Source organism: Gigantopelta aegis, chromosome 4 (assembly GCF_016097555.1).
Source record: "Gigantopelta aegis isolate Gae_Host chromosome 4, Gae_host_genome, whole genome shotgun sequence".
In the NCBI taxonomy this organism is placed as follows: domain Eukaryota; kingdom Metazoa; phylum Mollusca; class Gastropoda; order Neomphalida; family Peltospiridae; genus Gigantopelta; species Gigantopelta aegis.
In genome coordinates, this window is record NC_054702.1 from 101,767,155 (window position 1) to 101,788,473 (window position 21,319).

A 21,319-nucleotide genomic window follows, 5' to 3' on the forward strand; every position below is an offset into this window, starting at 1 on the left:
TATTTTGTTTTTAAATCGCTTAAATCAGGGGCAGTTTAATGAACCCTCCTCTCCACCCCCACCCACCCACATTCTTGACCAGGCTGCAACATGTAAGGGCCACATTTTAAGACTGTATTTTCTAGAAATGTGTAATGTTCATTAGTATTGTTTGCTACATTTAAGAATATGGCTCAATGATGAATTTACAAAAAAGTACCAAAGAAAACATTTTCACAAGCGATTGCTTAACAGATGATTACAGTAAATGCCTTTGTGAAACTGGCCCCGGATCACCAATAGATTAGGTGTATCAACGTTTTAATAAACCTTGTATATTAGACCTTAAAAGTTACATGGTTGGTTTCCCATAGGGCCATAGGGTGGCTGTCTGCCACTGTTTATGGTGTATAACAATATAATGTGTACATGAATTGTTCATTTTCCATTTAAGATAACTGACAAGAATATTCATCAATGGTTTAGAAAATGTGTCTTTTAAGAGATTATCCACAACTATTTTCAAAGTAATACATTTCGTTTTAGCTGAACATATTTGTCTCACGTTTTTAGGAATAAACTAAAATGTTTAAAATCTTGGACATGATTCATAGGTTCAGCAACATTTACTTCATCCCAAGATTATTGGGATTCACGTGAAATGAAGCCCATAGGTTTAAAAACAGGAACATTCGCCGCATTTAAAACTATTGGCATGAATTCAGATAATATCTTAATAGAAATGTTCCTTGGGCTAACAAATGACATCTGATATACTGTGTAACTGGAGGAAATTTTATAACGAGAGATTTTTAATAAATTTAAGTAAAGATGCACCATCATGTTTGCTCTCATTACATAAATAACAAGAATGAAATAAAATAAAATAAAATAAACAAATAAACCTACATATTAATCGATACCATACATCATTTTTGCGTAATTAATAACTCGATAATATGAAACATGTGCAGTGGCTTCCCAAAGAATCCATTACCTAAAAACTTAAATTTTACATGAAGTAAACATCAGGTATCCATTAAAATAATCCAAAGCAGACAGTTATATCTATAGGCGTCGGTTGTACCTCCTCCACTTTCCTCAACTATGAAACAGCTAGGTGTCTAGAATATAATTATATAAGCGCTGCTCTTCATCAGCAGGGCTTCTAGATTATGGTAGCCCCACTCCCGTGGCTAGTGATATTCAATGTTGGGCTAGTAAATAACTACAATTGCCATGCCCGAGGGCTAGTGAAAAACAAAAATTTTCAAATGTTGCAATTAAGTCTGTTTTGTAAATATGAATATACTGACCCCACTCCAACCCCTAATGCCAGTGTTTTTAAGCCTCTTTAGTATAGTCCCTCTGACATATCTGATTATTACTATTATTTAGCAAAATTGTATTAACTTAAAGTACAGTAGGCCTAGTGAATATGTGATCGTAGCTAGTACATTTTTTAAATTACTGATCCCATGGCTAGTGGATTTTACAAAAATTCTAGAAGCCCTGATCAGTTAAAATTAACAACTGTTCATCCTGTGCTACATAATGGTATTGAAACATGTGTTGCTTTGCCACTGAATGATATTACATATATATTGTCTGCTGCTACCCTAACTTGGACTTTTCCCCTTTACTATATGTCCATGTGTAGCATACAGTTTTTTCATCTTCTTAATGTAAGTCCCAGGCTTAATTTTAGATAAACCTTTATCTTCTCCAAGATGGTGTTTTTTTAAATTTATGCTTGGACCTTAAAAACGGATATTCCTAGTGGGCCTACACTTCTTTTCTGGTATGATAGCTTTTCCTTGACCACCAGTTGAATACATAATATGTACATATATACAATATAAACACTTTGGTCACTAACAATTTACCGTTACCTGATAGAAAAGGTCGAAATATGATACGTATAAAAAAATAATCAATTGGTAGATACGAGGTTTTCATAACAGATAAACTGGTTTTCAAATACGTGTTTTACTTATTTGACATTTTCCATACTTTCTGGACATGTACGAGGTTTTGACACCAAAAAGATAATAGATGTCTGCTTCTGAAAGAATAAAAAAGTGAATAATACCAAAACTGCACATACAAGGTTTTCTTAGTTCAGCGACGATATGCTGTGCACGCCTGAAAGATTGCCACCAGGCGACATACCACAATTAATTACGCTATATGTTTCTATATAGCCTTAGTGGCTATAATATTTTTATTAATATCAGCAGGTTCATGGATTTTGTATGTACCTTAATTTGCCTGTCTGGGGGACACATACCCTGAAAAGGACAACCCCTGTTGTCCAAATCTTTCTCCCAGGATATTGGTTTAAACAAACACACCCACTACTTTTACATGGGCCAGAATTACCACAAACAAGTCTTCAATGTCAACAAGTTACACATGTTTACAAACTACATGCTCTCCCCTGTCAACTTCAGTCAAATAGTTGCCACTTCATAGGTGTCTGCCATGAAATAATCACAGTCAAACAGCAGACTACATGCGCGACAGATTTCCGGGTTTTGGACAGCCAAATGGGAAGATAACTGTAATCTGAGGCCTACCAACCACCTCGGCCTGTAAATGTCACTCCCTGCGGACTTACTGTCAAATTATGGAGTGGATGTTCTGTAGTAATGAAATGGATCCGTCTTAGTGGGGATGGAGGTTAGAATGTGAAAAACTCATTCTGGTGATGGCAGACAAAAGCCCTGTTCCAGAGGCACTTATTCAGATGATTCACTGCGACTGTTCGGGAGGGTGCACTACTCAAAAGTGTACCTGCCAAAAGCATGAGATGGAATACACCAGTGCATGTGGGCATTTTAACTTATTTTTTTGCTTATATCCAATTAAGGTTCAAGCACACTGTCCTGGGCACACACCTCAGCTATCTGGGCTGTCTGTCCAGGACAGTGGGTTAGTTGTTAGTTGGTTAATGGTTAGTGAGAGAGAAGAGGTTGTAATGGCCTTACACCTACCCATTGAGCCGTTAAGAACTCGCTCTGGGTTGGAGCGGGTACTGTGCTGCGAACCCTGTACCTACCAGCCTGTTGTCCGATGGCACAACCACTGCGCCACCGAGGCCGGTATATGGGCATTGGCAAGTTGGCAACTGTGACAATATGACAAATGAGCCATGATAGAAGAGGATGATGAACAAGACTGAGTCTGAGAAGCAATAAGATAGGACATTATGTGTCATGACGTCAGTGCTTATTACCAGAGTTGTGCCTTGATTACATCATTGATGATGACATGACGCCAGTACAAATGCAATGTTCATTCCAGGAACTACTGTTATTTGAAAAACATAAATGAAAATTGCATTAATTATAACATCAGGTTTTAAAAAACTTCCAATTTGATGGTTATCAATAAGATTTTTTACATGTTTTTGCTGGCGGCCATCTTGTTTTTTAATGTAATTTTTTAAAGACTTTCCCATGTGTCAAAATTGTTCAACTTTTGATATGTTGTTCTCCACATCGAATAATACAAAAAACGACCGTAAAACATTTTGTTGCTATTTTTTTGAGGTTAGGTGGTATATTGCATCACTCGTATTGTTAGTCTTAATCCTAAGAAACTTGTACTATATTTCTGGGCCCAATTGACGATCCAAATGTATGCTTTAAAAACTGATTTAACAAAGCGATAGTAGTTTCAATTTGACTATTGAGGTTTATTTCAAATGTTTGACCACACAATCAATTGTCTTTTCACATGATTTTAAAGTTGTATAACTGATGAATGAACAGGATACTGGTTTGCATGGAAAACGGTACCCTGGTTATACCAATATTCCTTTTCTTTCCTTGTCCTGCAGGCCTACAGACTGGAGCCTCTGATTCTGAAGCACTATTCGACCATTGCACCTCTGCTCATTCATTATTATGACTCGCACAAGAAGACGGCATACCTGCAGATGCAAAGAACAGCATACGCTGCTTTTACAGGGACAAACAGTCGGGAGAAATCACCACCAGTTGAAGAGGAAACTGATACATGTACCCCCGAAAAGGAGATTTCAGACATAAACATAGTCACTGTAAAGAAAACAAGTCCAGCGTTTTCTTTGTGTAAGCTGTGTAGATTTAATATTTACTAATATGAAGGAAGTAGAGTTGTAAGATCTTTTCACTGATACTTGAGGTGAAATGTCCACCTACATTTTCCCCAATCACAATTTCATCAAATTAGAATGGACGTATGCATAATTTCTGTTTAAAATATTACAACTGGATTTGCATATTTTGTCATTCTGTTGATAGTGACATTTCCTTACTGTTGGATTAATAAAAACAGGTATTTATTACCTGACATTGGTATGCATTGTGGATTATTATTTATTTAGTTCATTTTATATCAACATGATACATGATTTAAAAAACAGAAAGTGTAATAATAATCATGTTCATTGTTGTCTTCTACATTAATAGTTTTCCATTATGGTGCAAAAGTTGTTTTGTAAATGCAACGTTCGACAAATCAGCTAGCCCTTGGTCTGGGCTAGTGAATGTTTGTTCTGGGCTGGTGGAAATGATCAACTGTATTACTATACTACATGGGGCACTGCCAAATCGTCTATGGGGGCTAGTGACTTTCTTAAACATTTGTCAAACACTGCAATGAGTAACTTGTTTAATTACTGTTTGTTGTCTTTTCAGCCAAGTGGATTACAGACTTTAGATCTTCTAAGAAGCCAGAAAAAGATTTTACAGCAGAGCTGAAAATGTTAGAAAAGATGGACCAGAGTGTCGAAGAGTTTGAAGTTAATGTGATAATTGATTCCAAAGATATTGATAAGACAGGTTAGCACTTGATTTGTATGGGTTGGTGTTGTGAATATTTTGATGGTCATGAACATATGTCTGTTGTATTTTATTAGTCTTCCATTGATCTGGTCAAAGGGTTTGTAAAGATTGTACCAGATTGTGGAACTCCGATTATTGTTATGGGTACTAGGTTTGCGATAAATGTGCTAATAAAGTTACCACTGTATATGTATTATTTGTTATTTAGTTATTACTGTAATATTACCCTGTGCGCAGAACAAAAAGCAACAGAAAAGAAAAAAAACTTGGTTTATTTTCTAAGGACCTGTTATTCTGTATTTTATTTCTGTACTCAATCAATAAATCAGTTACGAAATCAAGCAAAGTGTTTTCTGGCTTACATATTCTGCATTTTATTTCTGTTATGAATAAATTAAATAATTTAAAAAAATAAAAAATAGATTAATTAATTACAAATTTGTTTGAAGTGTGAAATGCAACTGAATTACTCAGATATTTTTCTCTTTTTTGTTTGTTTTAAGAGTTAGAATATCGTCTCGACTACCAGCTGCGAGAAAGAAGTCTTGAGAACAGCTACATGGCTTTGCTTACATCACACACATCGTACTGGACTAATAAAGATGTCGCTTGCTTCATGGTAATGCACCTTCTGTGTGAAACATAGGGCCACATTATGATTATAACAACTGGATGGTTCCATTAGTCTAACATACATCTGGAGTCAGCTGTCTTTATAACAACTGGATGGTTCCACTAGTATAACATACATCTGGAGTCTGCTGTCTTTATAACAACTGAATGGTTCCACTAGTATAACATACATCTGGAGTCCGCTGTCTTTATAACAACTGAATGGTTCCACTAGTATAACAGACATCTGGAGTCAGCTATCTTTATAACAACTGAATGGTTCCACTAGTATAACAGACATCTGGAGTCAGCTATCTTTATAACAACTGGATGGTTCCACTAGTATAACATACATCTGGAGTCTGCTGTCTTTATAACAACTGGATGGTTCCCCTCATCTAACATACATCTGGAATCAGCTGTCTTTATAACAACTGGATGGTTCCACTAGTATAACATACATCTGGAGTCTGCTGTCTTTATAACAACTGGATGGTTCCACTAGTCTAATCTACATCTGAATGGTTCTAGTGACAGACAGCAGCAGTCTTTTCCTGTGTAAGGGTGGGTCGATGAATGATCAAAAGGTGGAGGACGGGTGAGGGTGTGTAAAAAATAGTTTTCTAATACTCGTAGCCAATAGAACAAATGTAAACAACTGCTTTATTTGCTGTTTTTATAATTCTACTCAGGAATAAGAATCTTCAGAAGATTTATGGACTTATCTTAGAAGGTATGAGGTACATTTTAAATTCCATCATGGTTTACTGTTTGCCACCAGTGTATTTGTCAGTACATTGTAGTAAATAGTAATAATTTAACCATTGAAAGAACAGATAGTTCCACATCCTCGTTCTTAATCCAGCTTAAAACTGTGAGATGTCACTCTTTGATTCTAATACTGATGGCAACACAACAGCTGATAATGACCTTAAAAGGATAACAACTCTGGAAAAGTAAAAATGAACAGTTGCTTTAAATAAAACTGGTTACAAAAGTTTTAAAATTATTATTTACAAATGGAGTGGCATTTATTGGCAAATTAACATTTAACTTTCGGCGATGATCTTTTATTTGAGATGAGCATTTACAATGATCTTGGCAAACCTCAAACAAAAACAAACAAAAACATCATGCTCATGACGTTGTGTAAAGTAAAAACAAAAAAGTAAGTATTTAACTTGAGTTGGAGGAGTGGGGAATGGGATATGAATACATTCCTTGTACCTTTTGTAAGATTGTCTTTAGTCATGTTTTGTGAACATTTAATTATTATTTTGTGCCTTTCCCCACCTTAATGTGATCATTTCGGGAACAACCCTGAGGGATCTTTGACTGAAGCCAGTATTGGGCGGATCATGACACATAATACAGATGCTAGTGATAGGCAGACATTGTTCTCCGATTACAATTGTTTTTCATGATTCATCTGAAGATTGATTTGTGAAATTATGTCTTCCATGCAGTATACAAGGTGAGAAGTATCCAGGTGAAAAGTATGTTTGCCATGAGATTGTACAGTAACATACTTATTTAATATGCATAGTAATTACATCTACATTGAGATCAATCTAATTAAAATTACCTCCACTATTACATGTGGATCTAACACCAGCCAGTTGGAGCTCATGTCCACCAATGAAAACCTTACTTGCAGAATCTTGCCAGTGATTTAAAACTAACAACACTGCGTAGTCCCCAATGTCCAGGTAACATTTCGTCTGTAAATAATAATTTAAATATTGACCAATCACACTTCGCCTTTTATAACGTTATTTGGGAGCATACAAATTCTAAAAATATCGGGCGAGTCTATTTTAGTGGCCGCAGTACAGCGAACCATACCAATACGTACGGGGTGGATTATCAGTCTTCAATTTTACATTAAAAATTATTTATTTATTTATAAAAAAAACACCAACTAAATCAGTCTTCAGTTTTACATTACAAATTATTTATTTTATAAAATAAAACATGTTTTAAGGCATTCATAATTCACACAAAACATGTCGTATACCCTCAGGATAATTTAGAATGTTTTCAAATTATTTTTAAATCACTGGCAGGATTCTGCAAGTAAGGTTTTGATTGGTGGACATGAGCTCCAACTGGCTGGTGTTAGATCCACATGTAATAGTGGAGCTAATTTTAATTAGATTGCATTGAGATCAGTTTGGAGTGTACATTGTTTTAATACAGTTCCCGAACCAGATACCTAGGGGGCAAGATGAAAAAGAAATAGGTTTTGCCCTCTGGGTAAGATACATAAATGTCATTTGGTACACATGCATTTATGATAATTTATTGTCAGGACATAGATATTGTATGAAGACAAAGAAATATTTTGTTTTTAAAGACATTGAATGCTATCAGAAGTTAAATACAAGAGTACCGTATACACACATATATATATATATATGTTTTTCAGTATAGGTAATTATATTTCATGTGACAGGTTTGGATACAGGGGGGTGCTGAGGGGCACTCGACCCTCTTTTTTTTCTTTTTTTTTCTTTTGGTTTTACTGACGTCAAAGAAAAATATTAATAATAGCCCATTCAAACACCTCTTAAAATGCCTAGTGCCCGTGCCCCCTTTCATAGACCCCTGGATTCGTGCCTGTGTGATATGCAATATTTATCATCCATTTAAGGCTTTTGTAAGAGATATCGCTGGCACTAAATTTGCGATATTCTCCTAGAAGATATTGCTTCTTTTTGTTATGTCACTATGTATGTTTCAGTGCTAAACGTATCATTAGTGACATCATGCCACTGTCGTTTTGCTAGTTATCGAGTCTACCGCTGCCAAATAAAGTGACTTTCAACCCACATTATTAACATTGTTTACAATTGTCGAAATGAAAAGAATGGTAATGGATGATAAAAAGAATACCCTCCTCGTGTCTTGTGATATCATAATTTATCAGCACTCATTCATAAAAGTATAAAAATCCTTGGCAAGCCTCGGATTTCATACTTTTATCAACTCGTGGTCATTTGGTTTAACATGAAGCGCATAAGCCAGTCTAGCAAATGTTTTTGTGCTTGATCTGGCTGAGCTTGGCCCGAGATGAACTAGAACACACTGCATGTGATAGAGATTAATATTCTAAGCAAACTGTAAATTTCAATCAGAAATAGTTTACCATACCTATTGTATACGGAACATATGTTACATGAGCCATTGATGTACTGAGTTTACTATCCGTTCATAATGTACCATACTGACTGTGCTTTCATACTGTTTTCCATATTTGCTCAGGTATTTCAGTTCTGCAGGTATCACGTTTTGCTTAATACTGTTTTTACTACCAGTATTTATTTATTTATTTTAAGTGATAAAATGTGTTGTAATTTGTACATAAACCATATACTGAATGTGATCGTACTGTGCTTGATTATTTGTGCCTATTAGTATCAGTTGCGGCCTTTGCTTAAAAATACTCTGCTGCTTGTGCCTATACCGTCTGCACCAGTGTTCTCAATATGAGCATTTAATTTTAAAGGATGTCTATGCACCACTATGCATCATGCACCAATATGAATTTACAGACCTTATAAGTGAGATAACAGATATTTATTTATTATAATACATACATGTAGGTGTCAGATGTTTGGAACCATGCAGGGGGGTGGGGAGCACTTCTCCCCCCAAACTCTGAAGATAATATATTGGGTTCAACCCATTTGAAGCAGATTAATATTACTGGCCTCCTGTCAAAGACACCTTCTGACACCTATATAATAGTACATTGTACAGGCCTCTGAAAATTGTGCGCACGATCGTTTCGCTCGCGCGTCATCTAGTTTTGCGTAAACCCATTTTTCATTCTTGCAAAAAAATTAAAGACATTTAAAATATTTTACACTATCATTTGTCACTGTTCACCTGAAGTTACCTGAAGTTTTTAATCCTCAGAGGTCTGTTGTATAATGTTTTTCATCTGGGAAGCACATGTATTTATATCTACATGTATGGTATACATGCATCAAATTTTGTTGGCTAAATGGGCCACATGCTAGTCAAATGAAAAGTTACAAAATATTTGGTAAAAATTCTGATTTTGATCTTTTTATATCAAAATAATTTGTATTAATTATAAAAATGCATTGTCTGGGCTATCTGGTTAACTTTAAATATAAAAAATTCGGAATAAAAATTTATGAACAGCTAACCAGTGTAAGATGTAGTACTTGATGAACTACTTTTTGTGTCTTGTTGAAAGCTTGGTATAATTTATAGTGTTACAATGCACAAACAATGTACACTTTTCATTTGTTATCTGTGGCAATAAAAGTGAAAACAACAAAACGAGAGAGTAAAGTCACACTTCACAAGATTTTAATATCTTAACTAAAAGTGATTAAAATTCTTTTGAACACCTAGCTCTGGTTTAAGATATGGGCAATAACTATTAACTTGTTAATACATTGTATTTAGAAGCTGGGTTTGGTTTTTTTAATTATTGTTAATATTTGTGTATATGCTTCCTGCTGAAAATAAGCTTAACTGTTTGCCTTAAGTCTGTTGTACATTCTGACATATTGTGTACCTCACCTTCCATGTGATTTCTTGTCTGTGATAGGGCTAATTTCATATATTTTATGAAACTCTTTTTCTTGTTTCGGTGGTTTTATTTTTTTTTTTTATTATTATTGTGTATTTTGTCAGTTAAAATATTCATTTTTATCTGCAAATGTCTTGGAGATGCCTATTATAAAGTGTACAGAATAGGATGGACAATCTTAATAAACACTTTATTATAACTTAATAATGTGATGGTTAGATACTGTTTGAAACAAAACCATGAAATGTGATAGGTTCTGTGTAAAGTAAAACCATGTGGGTATAAAGTAAAACCATGTGGGACTGAAATGTGATGGTTAGATATAGAATAAAGTGAAAACATGGGACTAATAAAATGTGATAGATAGTGAATATAGCAAGACCATGTTCCACGAATGAAATGTGATGGTTTAGTGTAAAATGTGATAGATGTTGTATATAAAGTAAAACCATCTGGGACTAATGAAATGTGATAGATGTTGTATGTAAAGTGAAACCATCTGGGAATAATGAAATGTGATAGATGTTGTATGTAAAGTGAAACCATCTGGGACTAATGAAATGTGATAGATGTTGTATGTAAAGTGAAACCATCTGGGACTAATGGAATGTGATAGATGCTGTATAAAGTGAAACCATCTGGGACTAATGAAATGTGATAGATGTTGTATGTAAAGTGAAACCATTTGGGACTAATGAAATGTGATAGATGTTGTATGTAAAGTGAAACCATCTGGGACTAATGAAATGTGATAGATGTTGTATGTAAAGTGAAACCATCTGGGACTAATGAAATGTGATAGATGTTGTATGTAAAGTGAAACCATCTGGGAATAATGAAATGTGATAGATGTTGTATGTAAAGTGAAACCATTTGGGACTAATGAAATGTGATAGCTACTGAATATGTTAAGACCATGTTTGACTTATGAAATGTGATGGTTAAATGCTATATATGCAAGTTATGCAATGTAGTACTTAGATGCTGTATAAATTGAACCAATATACACTACAGAGCTAATGAAATGTATAGTTACATGCTTTATAAAGTGGATTCGTATAAACCGTGATGACGTCATTACAAAACATGAATTAAAGGGACTACCTTGAGTTAGCAACTGTTGTATCATGTTTTTAAATAAATCCTTTGTAACATCTAAAAATACACCTTGAATACAATTTATTGTTTAAAATACTGGTTTCTCAATATCAAATGTGTTTTTGGTTGTCCTAAAGTTTGAAACAGCTCAAGTTTCATTTTAGTTCCCAATAATTTGTATTCCATACATACAAAATTATTTGAAAGTAAATACAGTTTAGGGTGTTTAGGATAATATACTGATGTCCAAGTGAAACTTCACATACAGTAAAATATGAATAATTTGATAAATATTGTTCCTAATCGAAAAGAACCAATTTAGAAACCACCTTACAAATGCTCTGCATGCATCACGAAGTGTATTGTGATGTTTAGATGTTGAACATCATGATACTTTCATGTCTTGGTTTTCTACAATACAATTTCACACCTTGTAAAGTTTCTTTTGGATGTCACAGTGTATGTAAAAGTGACTTGTTATCAGAAACATGTTATAGTGGTAGCAAGTTCTAGACAGTCTATTTAAGTTATAGCATATAGCCTACTGAGTTCGACTGAAAAATCTGTGGCTGGTAAAATGTATGTTTTTATGCCTTAGATATTAGTAGAGCTCCATTTGGATTTGTTTTGACGTGCTGTATGTGTTGAATTAGACATACATTATATTTATGGTATTTAGCCCCCACTACTTACTTTCAGTTAGTGCTGTATGTGAAACGAATGTGATATTAAAAATGAATTTGGTGTGTACTTTTCTTTCTGAAATAATATATAAAAGATACATGGTGACAATAGATGTATTTACATTGTTGACAGCTGTCCAGAAATAATGTTTCCTTTAATTCTGTCTCATTTAGTACTGTGCACATTTTTGAAAGATGGCCTATAGCTGAATCTGTTGCCAAATACAAATTATATTAGTATTTATAGGCCATAAGGTTAGATTTTAATGAAGAACACACTCCACCACTGTAATTGATATTCATGTGTACAGCTTATTGTGTGTTTTGCAAGATTCCAAAGTGCCCAAAACAAACATGCTGATAGACTCAGTCAGAGAAGATGCATTTATTAACATTTTGTCCCTTTGTGTTAGGTGCCTGGAACAGAACATCTACTGCTCTGTATCCTGGGATATACCCGGTACATGTTAAAGACACTTGTATCCACGTTTTGCTTCTTTACATTTGATGCTTGGAGCAGAACATTTATGCTGTTATGTTAAATATATATTAAAGACATTTATGTCTATGTCTTGTTAACATTTTTGCTACTTTACATTCTAAAACTAAGTTATTTTGAAAAATAATGTAGATGTGGTACATCAATATTAATACAACTGTCCAAGTTGGAATATCATCAAATTTCTTTGCTTTCAATTTCCTTTTGATTTTTGGGAAGCAAAACTATAATACAGTGCAAAAAAGTTATTGAGGGTGTGGGTGCGTAACAGTTGAACACTTCCAAAAATGTCAGGGGCATTGGGACAATTGCTTGAATGAATGAATGAATGTTTCATGACACCCCAACACAAAAAATATATGGGCTATTGGGCGTCAAACAATGGTAAAAAAAAGAAGCATGAATTGATGACGGGACAGTTGCATGTCATCTGGGACATTTGTATGTCATCTGGGACATTTGCATATAATCTGGGATAGTTGCGTGTCATCTGGGACAGGTGCATGTCATCTGAGATGTTTGTATGTCATCTGGGACAGTTGCATGTAATCTGGGACAGTTGCATGTCATCTGGGATAGTTGTATGTCATCTGGGACAGTTGCATGTAATCTGGGACAGTTGCATGTAATCTGGGACAGTTGCATGTCATCTGGGGAAGATTACTTTGACAGGGTCAGCACATACTATTGATGTATGAACATTGTTCTTTTTAATAAATGCTAAGTCTTAGAGCTGTTTGATCAGATCTCGTGTTAAAGATATTGTGACCATGTTTTGTAGCAGTTGTTGATCATGTGCTATATTTATTTATAGTTTGCTTATACCTAGTTATGATGTTAAATTGTTTAATTATAATCCGCCATAATTGTGCCTGTATTTTATATGTTATTATGTGTCAATGAATGTGTATTATAAAGTAATGAACAACTGTATATGCAAAGAGTGGACAGATATGTACTTGTTGTTGTGTAATTAAAACCTGATTATAATATACCACCAAAACTAATTTCTAACAGAGGTTAGTAGCCCCTGTCGGTCAACTGAAGGGGGCTATAGATTTTGTGTCTGTCCTTCTGTCTGTCCATCTCTCTCAGTTTTCCACCTCGTTCTTTTTTTTTGCAATGCCTCAAGATATATATTTTTTTGTATAGCTTTATCATGTACTGTTACAGATCAAGTTTGACTAACATGGCAATTTACCCATTTTTTACGGTTATGACCCTTGAACTTAGGAGATACAAATTTTGTTGGGTCTGGTAGGGGACAAGTATTAGGAGTGCAGTGTTTTCAGAATCCTTGTTCTTGGTAAATGTATAATTTTGAGTAAAATAAAAAAAAAGATTAACTTAAAAGTAATTTTGATTCATATACTGGATATTCTGACTGGACATTTAATTCATGTTATGGCAGTTTTTATGACATGTAGAGTTTTACCATGACATTACATTGAATATTTGTTGAGGTTTCTTGAATATTTGTCACGTTACCAAAATATTCTGACTGTAGTTCATGAACACACCAGAGACAGCACTTTAAAGGGACAGTCCTGAGTGTACAACCATGGTAAAATGTTTCCGACCAAATAGGGCATTTTTGATGACGTAACATACAAATTAAATACATTTTCTTATTTAGAACATCCGTGTCTGTATTTACAAGGTGTTTGTTGTTGTCCTAATGCTTGTAGTAGCCCAAACCAGATTTTAGCTCCCAATAATTGTGTACGTACGAAAACATATATATAACAAATTAAAGTAAAAACTGAGTGCTACAAACATTAGTATACGACGGCAAATGCATTCGATATACAGACACTGGTATTCTAAACAAGAAAATGTATTTAGTATGAAATAGTAGTCGCCAACAAGGCTCTGTTATTGCAAACATTATACAATGGCTGCAAACTCAGGACAATCCCTTTAAAGTTATGGTGTTGAATTTATTTACAATAATTGTTAGAGCTGTTTTAGAAATGATAACAAGGAGAAGGGTGGAAGATACTGATTTTAGAAGTGGGATAGGGATAGGTGGCATTGTTTTTGAAATGACCACATTAGAGGGGAGAAGGCATGGAGGCAATGTTAATAGTCTAAACCGACCTCGGTGGTGTCGTGGTTCAGCCATCAGACACAAAGCTGGTAGGTACTGGGTTGTCAGCCTGGTACTGGCTCCCATCCAGAGCGAGTTTTAACGACTCACTGGGTAGGTGTGAGACCACTACACCCTCTTCTCTCTCACTAACCACTAACAACTAATTTTCTGTCCTGGACAGACAACCCAGATAGCTGAGGTGTGTGCCCAGGACAGTGTGCTCGAACCTTAATTGGATATAAGCACGAAAATAACTTGAAATGAAAAATATAGTCTGTTTATGTCAAAAGGGAACCAATGAATTGATATGTAGATTATATTAAATAATGCTAAAACTCGTATAAAGACATTGACTTTTGAAACCATATGAACTTGAGTTATATGTCAGTTCAGCGGTTCCCTTTTGATGCATACAGGACTATAACACCACTAAAAACTCTCTAAAAACAAAACAAAATTGAATGTTAGTTGCATTTAAATTCAGTTGCACCAAGTTTAAACAAACAGATCTTGGTTTCCATGCCAAACCATGTGAAACTTAATGAAACAGCTGATATGTTTATCAGCTTATTATTTTGTCCTGTTTGTAAATAAGCTGGTTATGTGTTCTTGTTATGTCTAATTAGATTATTTTTCTCTTTTTTTTAATTCAAATTATTTTTTAATTAAAAAATATTTTGTTGCTTATACCAATTTCTAGTAAGTTTGTTTCTTTTGTTATTCAATATTGTTACATAAATGACATATTGTTCATGTAAAAAATTTTATTGTTTTATGGATATAATGGCTTATGTATATATTTTCTTGAAATATAAAGTTATTTTCTCAAAGAAAGATATTCTGCTATGGTAATAACTTTTTTAATCATTATGAATTAAAATTCATATCATTGGTATTTTGTTGCTATATTTTGAGCTTATTTGAGATAAATGTCAAAGTAAGCTTCTGTTGTGGTATGTACTGTCCTGTTTTGGGAGAGTGCATATTAAAGAACCCTTGGTACTTTTTCAGAGGATTTATACTCTTTCTGCACCAAATGTCAAAATACTATTTGTTAGACACCAAATAGTTCAAGACGTTCTGAGCCAAATCTGAGGTGTTATTAAACAAACAATATTTCCCTTTGTGATGTGTCATATGCTCAGTTTAACCTTGATGAACATCCTTGTTCGACCAGTGCTCTAAAGTAGGCCTACTGTGCCGTAAGCTTTGATGAACTCATTGGCTTATTTTCTTCTCCAACCAATGTTCCGCGTGTTGTCTGCTCAATAACCCAGCAGGGCACTATAGATTTCATTTCCGTTCTTCTGTCCAGCTGTCTGTCCTGTCTCACATATAGATTTCAGGAAACCCCCCCCCCCCCCCCCCCCCCAATAGATATTGAGCTGTACAGATTGTTAAACTTTTAATGAATATATTCAAGGGCGAGAACTCTGTCAAATATACATTCCATGTTTGACAGAGCTACGGTCCTTGAACGAAGGTGATTTATGGGGCCCGGTAGGGATCATGTATTGCTTTAACAGTACTCCCAGAATACATGTTTTTGTAGCTAACACTCCATAAATGGTATACTAAAGGCTGATATTTCTCCTTTAGGAAAGATAATTCCAACCTTGCTTCTAATCAGCTAGTCCGTATATGGACGCTGCACTGATATTGAGAACCAAGGTACCGAATAGCAGCAAGGGAACTTTTGTATACACTTTCACAAAGAAAGAAAAACTCTGCCACGGTCATTGATATACTAGTCGTGATATTGTACGGGGTACTGGAATAGCTTCTTAACAGACATAATAATGTATATCATTATCTTTGATATACCAAATTATTTAACGTTTACCTAAATAATAGTAATAATCAAATATGCCACCTACTGAGGGGGATATAGCTTTAAAAAGCCCACTAACAGAGAGGTTTGGGTTGGGGTCGGGATATTCATATTTACAAAATAGACAACTGCAACATTTGACCAAAAAACTTCACTAACCGTCGGGCATGGCAAAAATAGTTATTTACTAGCCCGACATTGAATATCACTAGCCATGGTATACTGGTGATAATACTACGCTGCAGTGAAAAAAAAGTTCACCGAGGGAAATCAAGCTAGAACCCATTACACGTTGTGGGAGACTGTTTTACCACCGAGGTAGATCAAGCCCTCGCCGTCTCCCATATTGGACAAGCGAGAGTGTGGTGGAGTGGGGTGGGGTCCTGGGTCGAAAACCTCCCCTGTTGAAAGCAAGTTTTTTTCTGTATATATCCGAACGTGATTGGATCCTGCCTAGAAACTTCACTCGCCACAATCTGCCCCCCCCCCCCCCCCCCCCCCACCAGCTTAATTTCCTGTACATACCCCTGCTTGATTAATTCGCAGCGCGACTAATTAAGACAATATTTATCTCTAGACACCAAAACACAACCACAATGTATGTCATAATGAGATTTATCAAAATCAAGAAAATACAATTGTAATACACGTAATTATCAAACTGATTTAATACAATAAATTGGACGTAAACAAGACTATTATTTGGTTAATTATGAGCACGATAGAAAACCTGAATATAAAATTGAACAAAATCATTATTTATATTTACTAGTGTACATTCAATATTCAAAAGTTTAATGTGTTTTTTATAATTTTATTCATATTTATAACAATGTTTTCAGTTTTGTTTTGAATATCAATTTACATTAGACATCAAATTAAAACCGTAAACTAAAATTAAAAAAAACGTAATTTTATTATCAATTAATTCTGAGCAGGGGAGAGAACCACAATACAAAATTGTCCAAAAACTAATTATTTTGACTAATGGACATTCGGTCTCCAAAATGTGTTTTGTAATCCCATTCTTATTTACATCGTAAATAATACCTCAACTATAACAAACTACAGGTATGTACATATATAAACAGGTGATTGGTATGTTTATTTAGAGAACGTTGGCATGTTTAGGAAACCGAGCACTCGCGAACAATTTGACTGGTACCATGGTCTGTTATCACATCACATTCATCTAACGTTCGGCACCAAAACCAGTCTAGCGAGCCACAGCGATCGCCCGCCCTCTTGAACACGCCTTAGATCAAAGGATAACTTCATGGCGTTTCATTTCACCTGTAAACGGTGATAACTTATTGCTCCTTTGAACACCTTTGGAATAATGAAACAAGTTTGACCGGGATAGACTCCTAGAATGTTCTTACGTTTTGTGGCTTTGAATACTTTGTAAGAAGTACTATCATCATTAAATATATAGTATTTAACGAAGAATGTACACACAAGGCTAGGTACGAGTTAACGTGTGGTCCCTGAGTAGGTATGGGTGTGAATCAATATATTGTAGCAGTGCTCTCCCTTAGATCCGATCCGATAAGGCTTTAACATGCTCATGTACCACGAAGGTCTCGAGCATGTCCGCCCCAGGGTTCGGCCTCTGGAGGCCAGGGGCCCAATCCGGGGCAGATCTCCCATAGAAGCGATTATAGAAAAATAATAAAATAAGATCGGCATCAGTGGCGCAGTGGTTAAGCCATCGGACTACAGGCTGGTAGGTATAGAGTTCGCAGCCCGGTACCGGCTCCAACCCAGATCTAGTTCTTAAGGGTTCAGTGGGCCACTACACCCTCTTCTCTCACTAACCATTAACCAATTAACAACTAACCCACTGTCTTGGACAGATAGCTGAGGTGTGTACCCAGAACAGCGTGCTTGAACCGTAATTGGATATAAGAACGAAAATAAGTTGTAGTGAAATAAAAAAAAAAAATGTTTTTTACTGGCTGAATTCAAAACAAGAGCGGTCATTAGATGAACTCGTAGTCCAGATGGGTATACTATTATAGAGTTGATTGTGACACTTATCTTTACAGGCCTTGTTTGGTTACAAAACAAGAGCAGTCATTAGATGAACTCGTAGTCCAGATGGGTATACTATTATAGAGTTGATTGTGACACTTATCTTTACAGGCCTTGTTTGGTTACAAAACAAGAGCAGTCATTAGATGAACTCGTAGTCCAGATGGGTATACTATTATAGAGTTGATTGTGACACTTATCTTTACAGGCCTTGTTTGGTTACAAAACAAGAGCAGTCATTAGATGAACTCGTAGTCCAGATGGGTATACTATTATAGAGTTGATTGTGACACTTATCTTTACAGGCCTTGTTTGGTTACAAAACAAGAGCAGTCATTAGATGAACTCGTAGTCCAGATGGGTATACTATTATAGAGTTGATTGTGACACTTATCTTTACAGGTCTTGTTTGGTTACAAAATAGTAATTCATGTGATGTTAAGTATTTTGGAGGTGGGGTTTTTTTCTTCTTTTTTTTTCTTTTTTCTTTTTTGTTTTAGTTTTATCAGCCTCGGTAATGTTGCGGTTAGGCTATTGGATAGGTCATAAGGCTGGTAGGTACTGGGTTCGCAGCCCTGTACCGGCTCCAATCCAGAGCGAATTTTAACTACTCAATGGGTAGGTGTAACCACTACATCCTATTTTCTCTCGCTAACAACTAACACACAGTCCAGATAGCTGAGGTGTGTGTGCCCAGGACAGTATACTTGAACCTTAATTGGATATAAGCACGAAAATAAGTTGAAATATAAATGTATCATACTATAGTGGAACATTTAACAGAACCATTGATCGTAGGACAAACTGTTTGTAGATGTGCAGAGACGGTCATGGAACTCCATTTCAGTATTGAGATTATTAGCTTGTGATGATCAATAATGCATACAGTCGATTAAGTTCAAATTCTTAATGCACCAAGGTTATCATGACTCGTAAAACACATTATAATAAAACTTGGTAATAATTATTTTATGACCCATCTCTAAACACATGTATACACGCACGTCTACAGTTGCAGAATATGGGAGAGCACTGACACACATAAAATCCGTCATGACTGATGTAATTATAATTACTTCGGGGACGGGTGGATACACAACAGTCATATTTACATCAACACTATACCAGAAACCAATTTCACAAAACATCGTCAGTTTACGTTCTCGACTAGCAATTATTTTCCGCCATACATTTACATGTGTTTGGCATCTATTTCATGCAGAACATTGCATAATTACGGAAGTTTGAGCATTTTAAAGGCATATTGTCACAGATCACTGACCTATTTAATGATCCAACAAGGTATTACCTGAACAAATATAATTTGATTTGTCCCTAAATGTACTTTATTCAACCATCTTCATAACCGCCATACTCCATTTATTAATGACATTTTGTAAAAATAATTGAATTATGGCAATGGTCCATAATTCAAAAACTAAAATTGCCGAGAGGGATGACATGGATTTCACTCCATCATGGTTCAGTTAAGGTGATGCGATAGCTAGATTTGGTTTCCAACAATTAATGTAATTTTTATTTATTATCCATTTTTAGAGAAATAAATCTGACAGTATGCCTTTAAGGACAAAATAATATATGTGTACTTCAGACTACATTAGTTGTACTGTTAGTAGTAATAATACTTGTGATTTAGTCTTAGTTATGTGTTTACGATGTTTTGTGAAATTGGACTCGGAGCACTAAAACACATTGCATGTTCACAACAGGGTAATACTGAAAGTAACAATACATTTAAATACAATGTACAGGCTTATTTATTCATTAATCTAACAAGAACACTTGTGTAATGACCTAACAGTTAATTACGATATCTCTCATCTGTATACAAAAAGGTACTAGAAAAATAAATAGAGTTTTACATAGTAATTAAGATAATGATGAAGACGCGAATAAACAATTGAAGGGTGAACATTGGTGGCCAGGTAATGTAGGGGAAACCCCGGTAAGGCTGATGACTAATTAAAAAAAAGCCGTGAGAACTGGGGAAGGTTCGCTCCTTCCATTTGTTTTAAAACCTTGTTACTAATAAGCGACAGAAAGATTATATATAATATGATAAATCAGTGGCGGATCCAGAAAATCCATTTAGAGATGTGTGTGTGGGGGGGGGGGGGGGAGGCAGCGACATGAGATGGAATGCCAAGGGAGTTTTGGAGGGGGATCGTAATTTTTTTTTTTTTTTTTTTTAATATATATAATAAAATTATAACTATCGCAAAATTTAGGGGGGCGGGCCCTGCCCCCTCCCCCCTCCCTATATCCGCCTCTGTAAATTGTTAAAGTATATACAGTCAATACACGGACAAGTATTCCTTGTAAACCTTTTAGTCGTAATTTACAGTTGCTTGTGTATAACAATATAAACACTGATTGGCAACTTATATGTAGTTTTAATGACTAGTGTTTCTGGTCCCTCCATATGGGTGACTAATATTTGCCAAGACATCACTGGTTGGTTTTAATTTCTTACAAAATAAATATTTTTTCTTCATTATAATTATAAAATTAGATATATTTCTCGCCAAACGTTTACAATTACAAATGCATAGTTTATGATAAAAGACGGATGTAATACATCCATAATTATCACCAAATAGTTTTCATTTCTACAAAGTTAACAAATGAAACTGAATACTAATTTTAACCTATTTTTAAATTATTTGTTTCTCCTTAAAATGTATGGTAATGTGGATAATTAGGCACATGTTCTATGCTGATACATCAAAACATAAACATCTAACTCTAATTGTATATAATATAGTATATTTTCATGCAAACAATATGCATTTATAGGTACTACTAACATAAAATAGTGTGTAGGAGTATTTTGTGTGTTCGTAGTTTACTGTCCGAAAAATTAAATCTATGTTTTATTTCTTATGGGAAAAGAGTTGTAAAGTGAAAACTGAAAGACTGGTTTATTCAAATGGGACTGACCTCCGTGTGATTCCGTTAACCTTTGGGTGTTGTGTTTCACCGTGTGTTTACTCTACACAATACCATTTCACACTCGTGTGTCGAGAACAGAGTGTAGATGAATACTTAATTAAACAGTATCATGTAAG

The 21,319-nt window shown here is 35.0% G+C and overlaps 1 protein-coding gene across 1 annotated transcript in view; it reads left to right on the plus strand.

Annotated features, from left to right (window-relative positions):
* Positions 1 to 7,045, plus strand: part of LOC121371612 (phospholipase DDHD1-like) — a 28,076-nt gene extending 21,031 nt beyond the window's left edge. The window contains exons 12-14 of the mRNA XM_041497628.1: positions 3,824 to 4,076; positions 4,665 to 4,808; positions 5,315 to 7,045. Coding sequence (XP_041353562.1) covers positions 3,824 to 4,076; positions 4,665 to 4,808; positions 5,315 to 5,457 — 540 coding nt within the window. The 3' untranslated portion in view covers positions 5,458 to 7,045. The remainder of the gene's footprint in view (positions 1 to 3,823; positions 4,077 to 4,664; positions 4,809 to 5,314) is intronic.
* Positions 7,046 to 21,319: the final 14,274 nt, after the last annotated feature.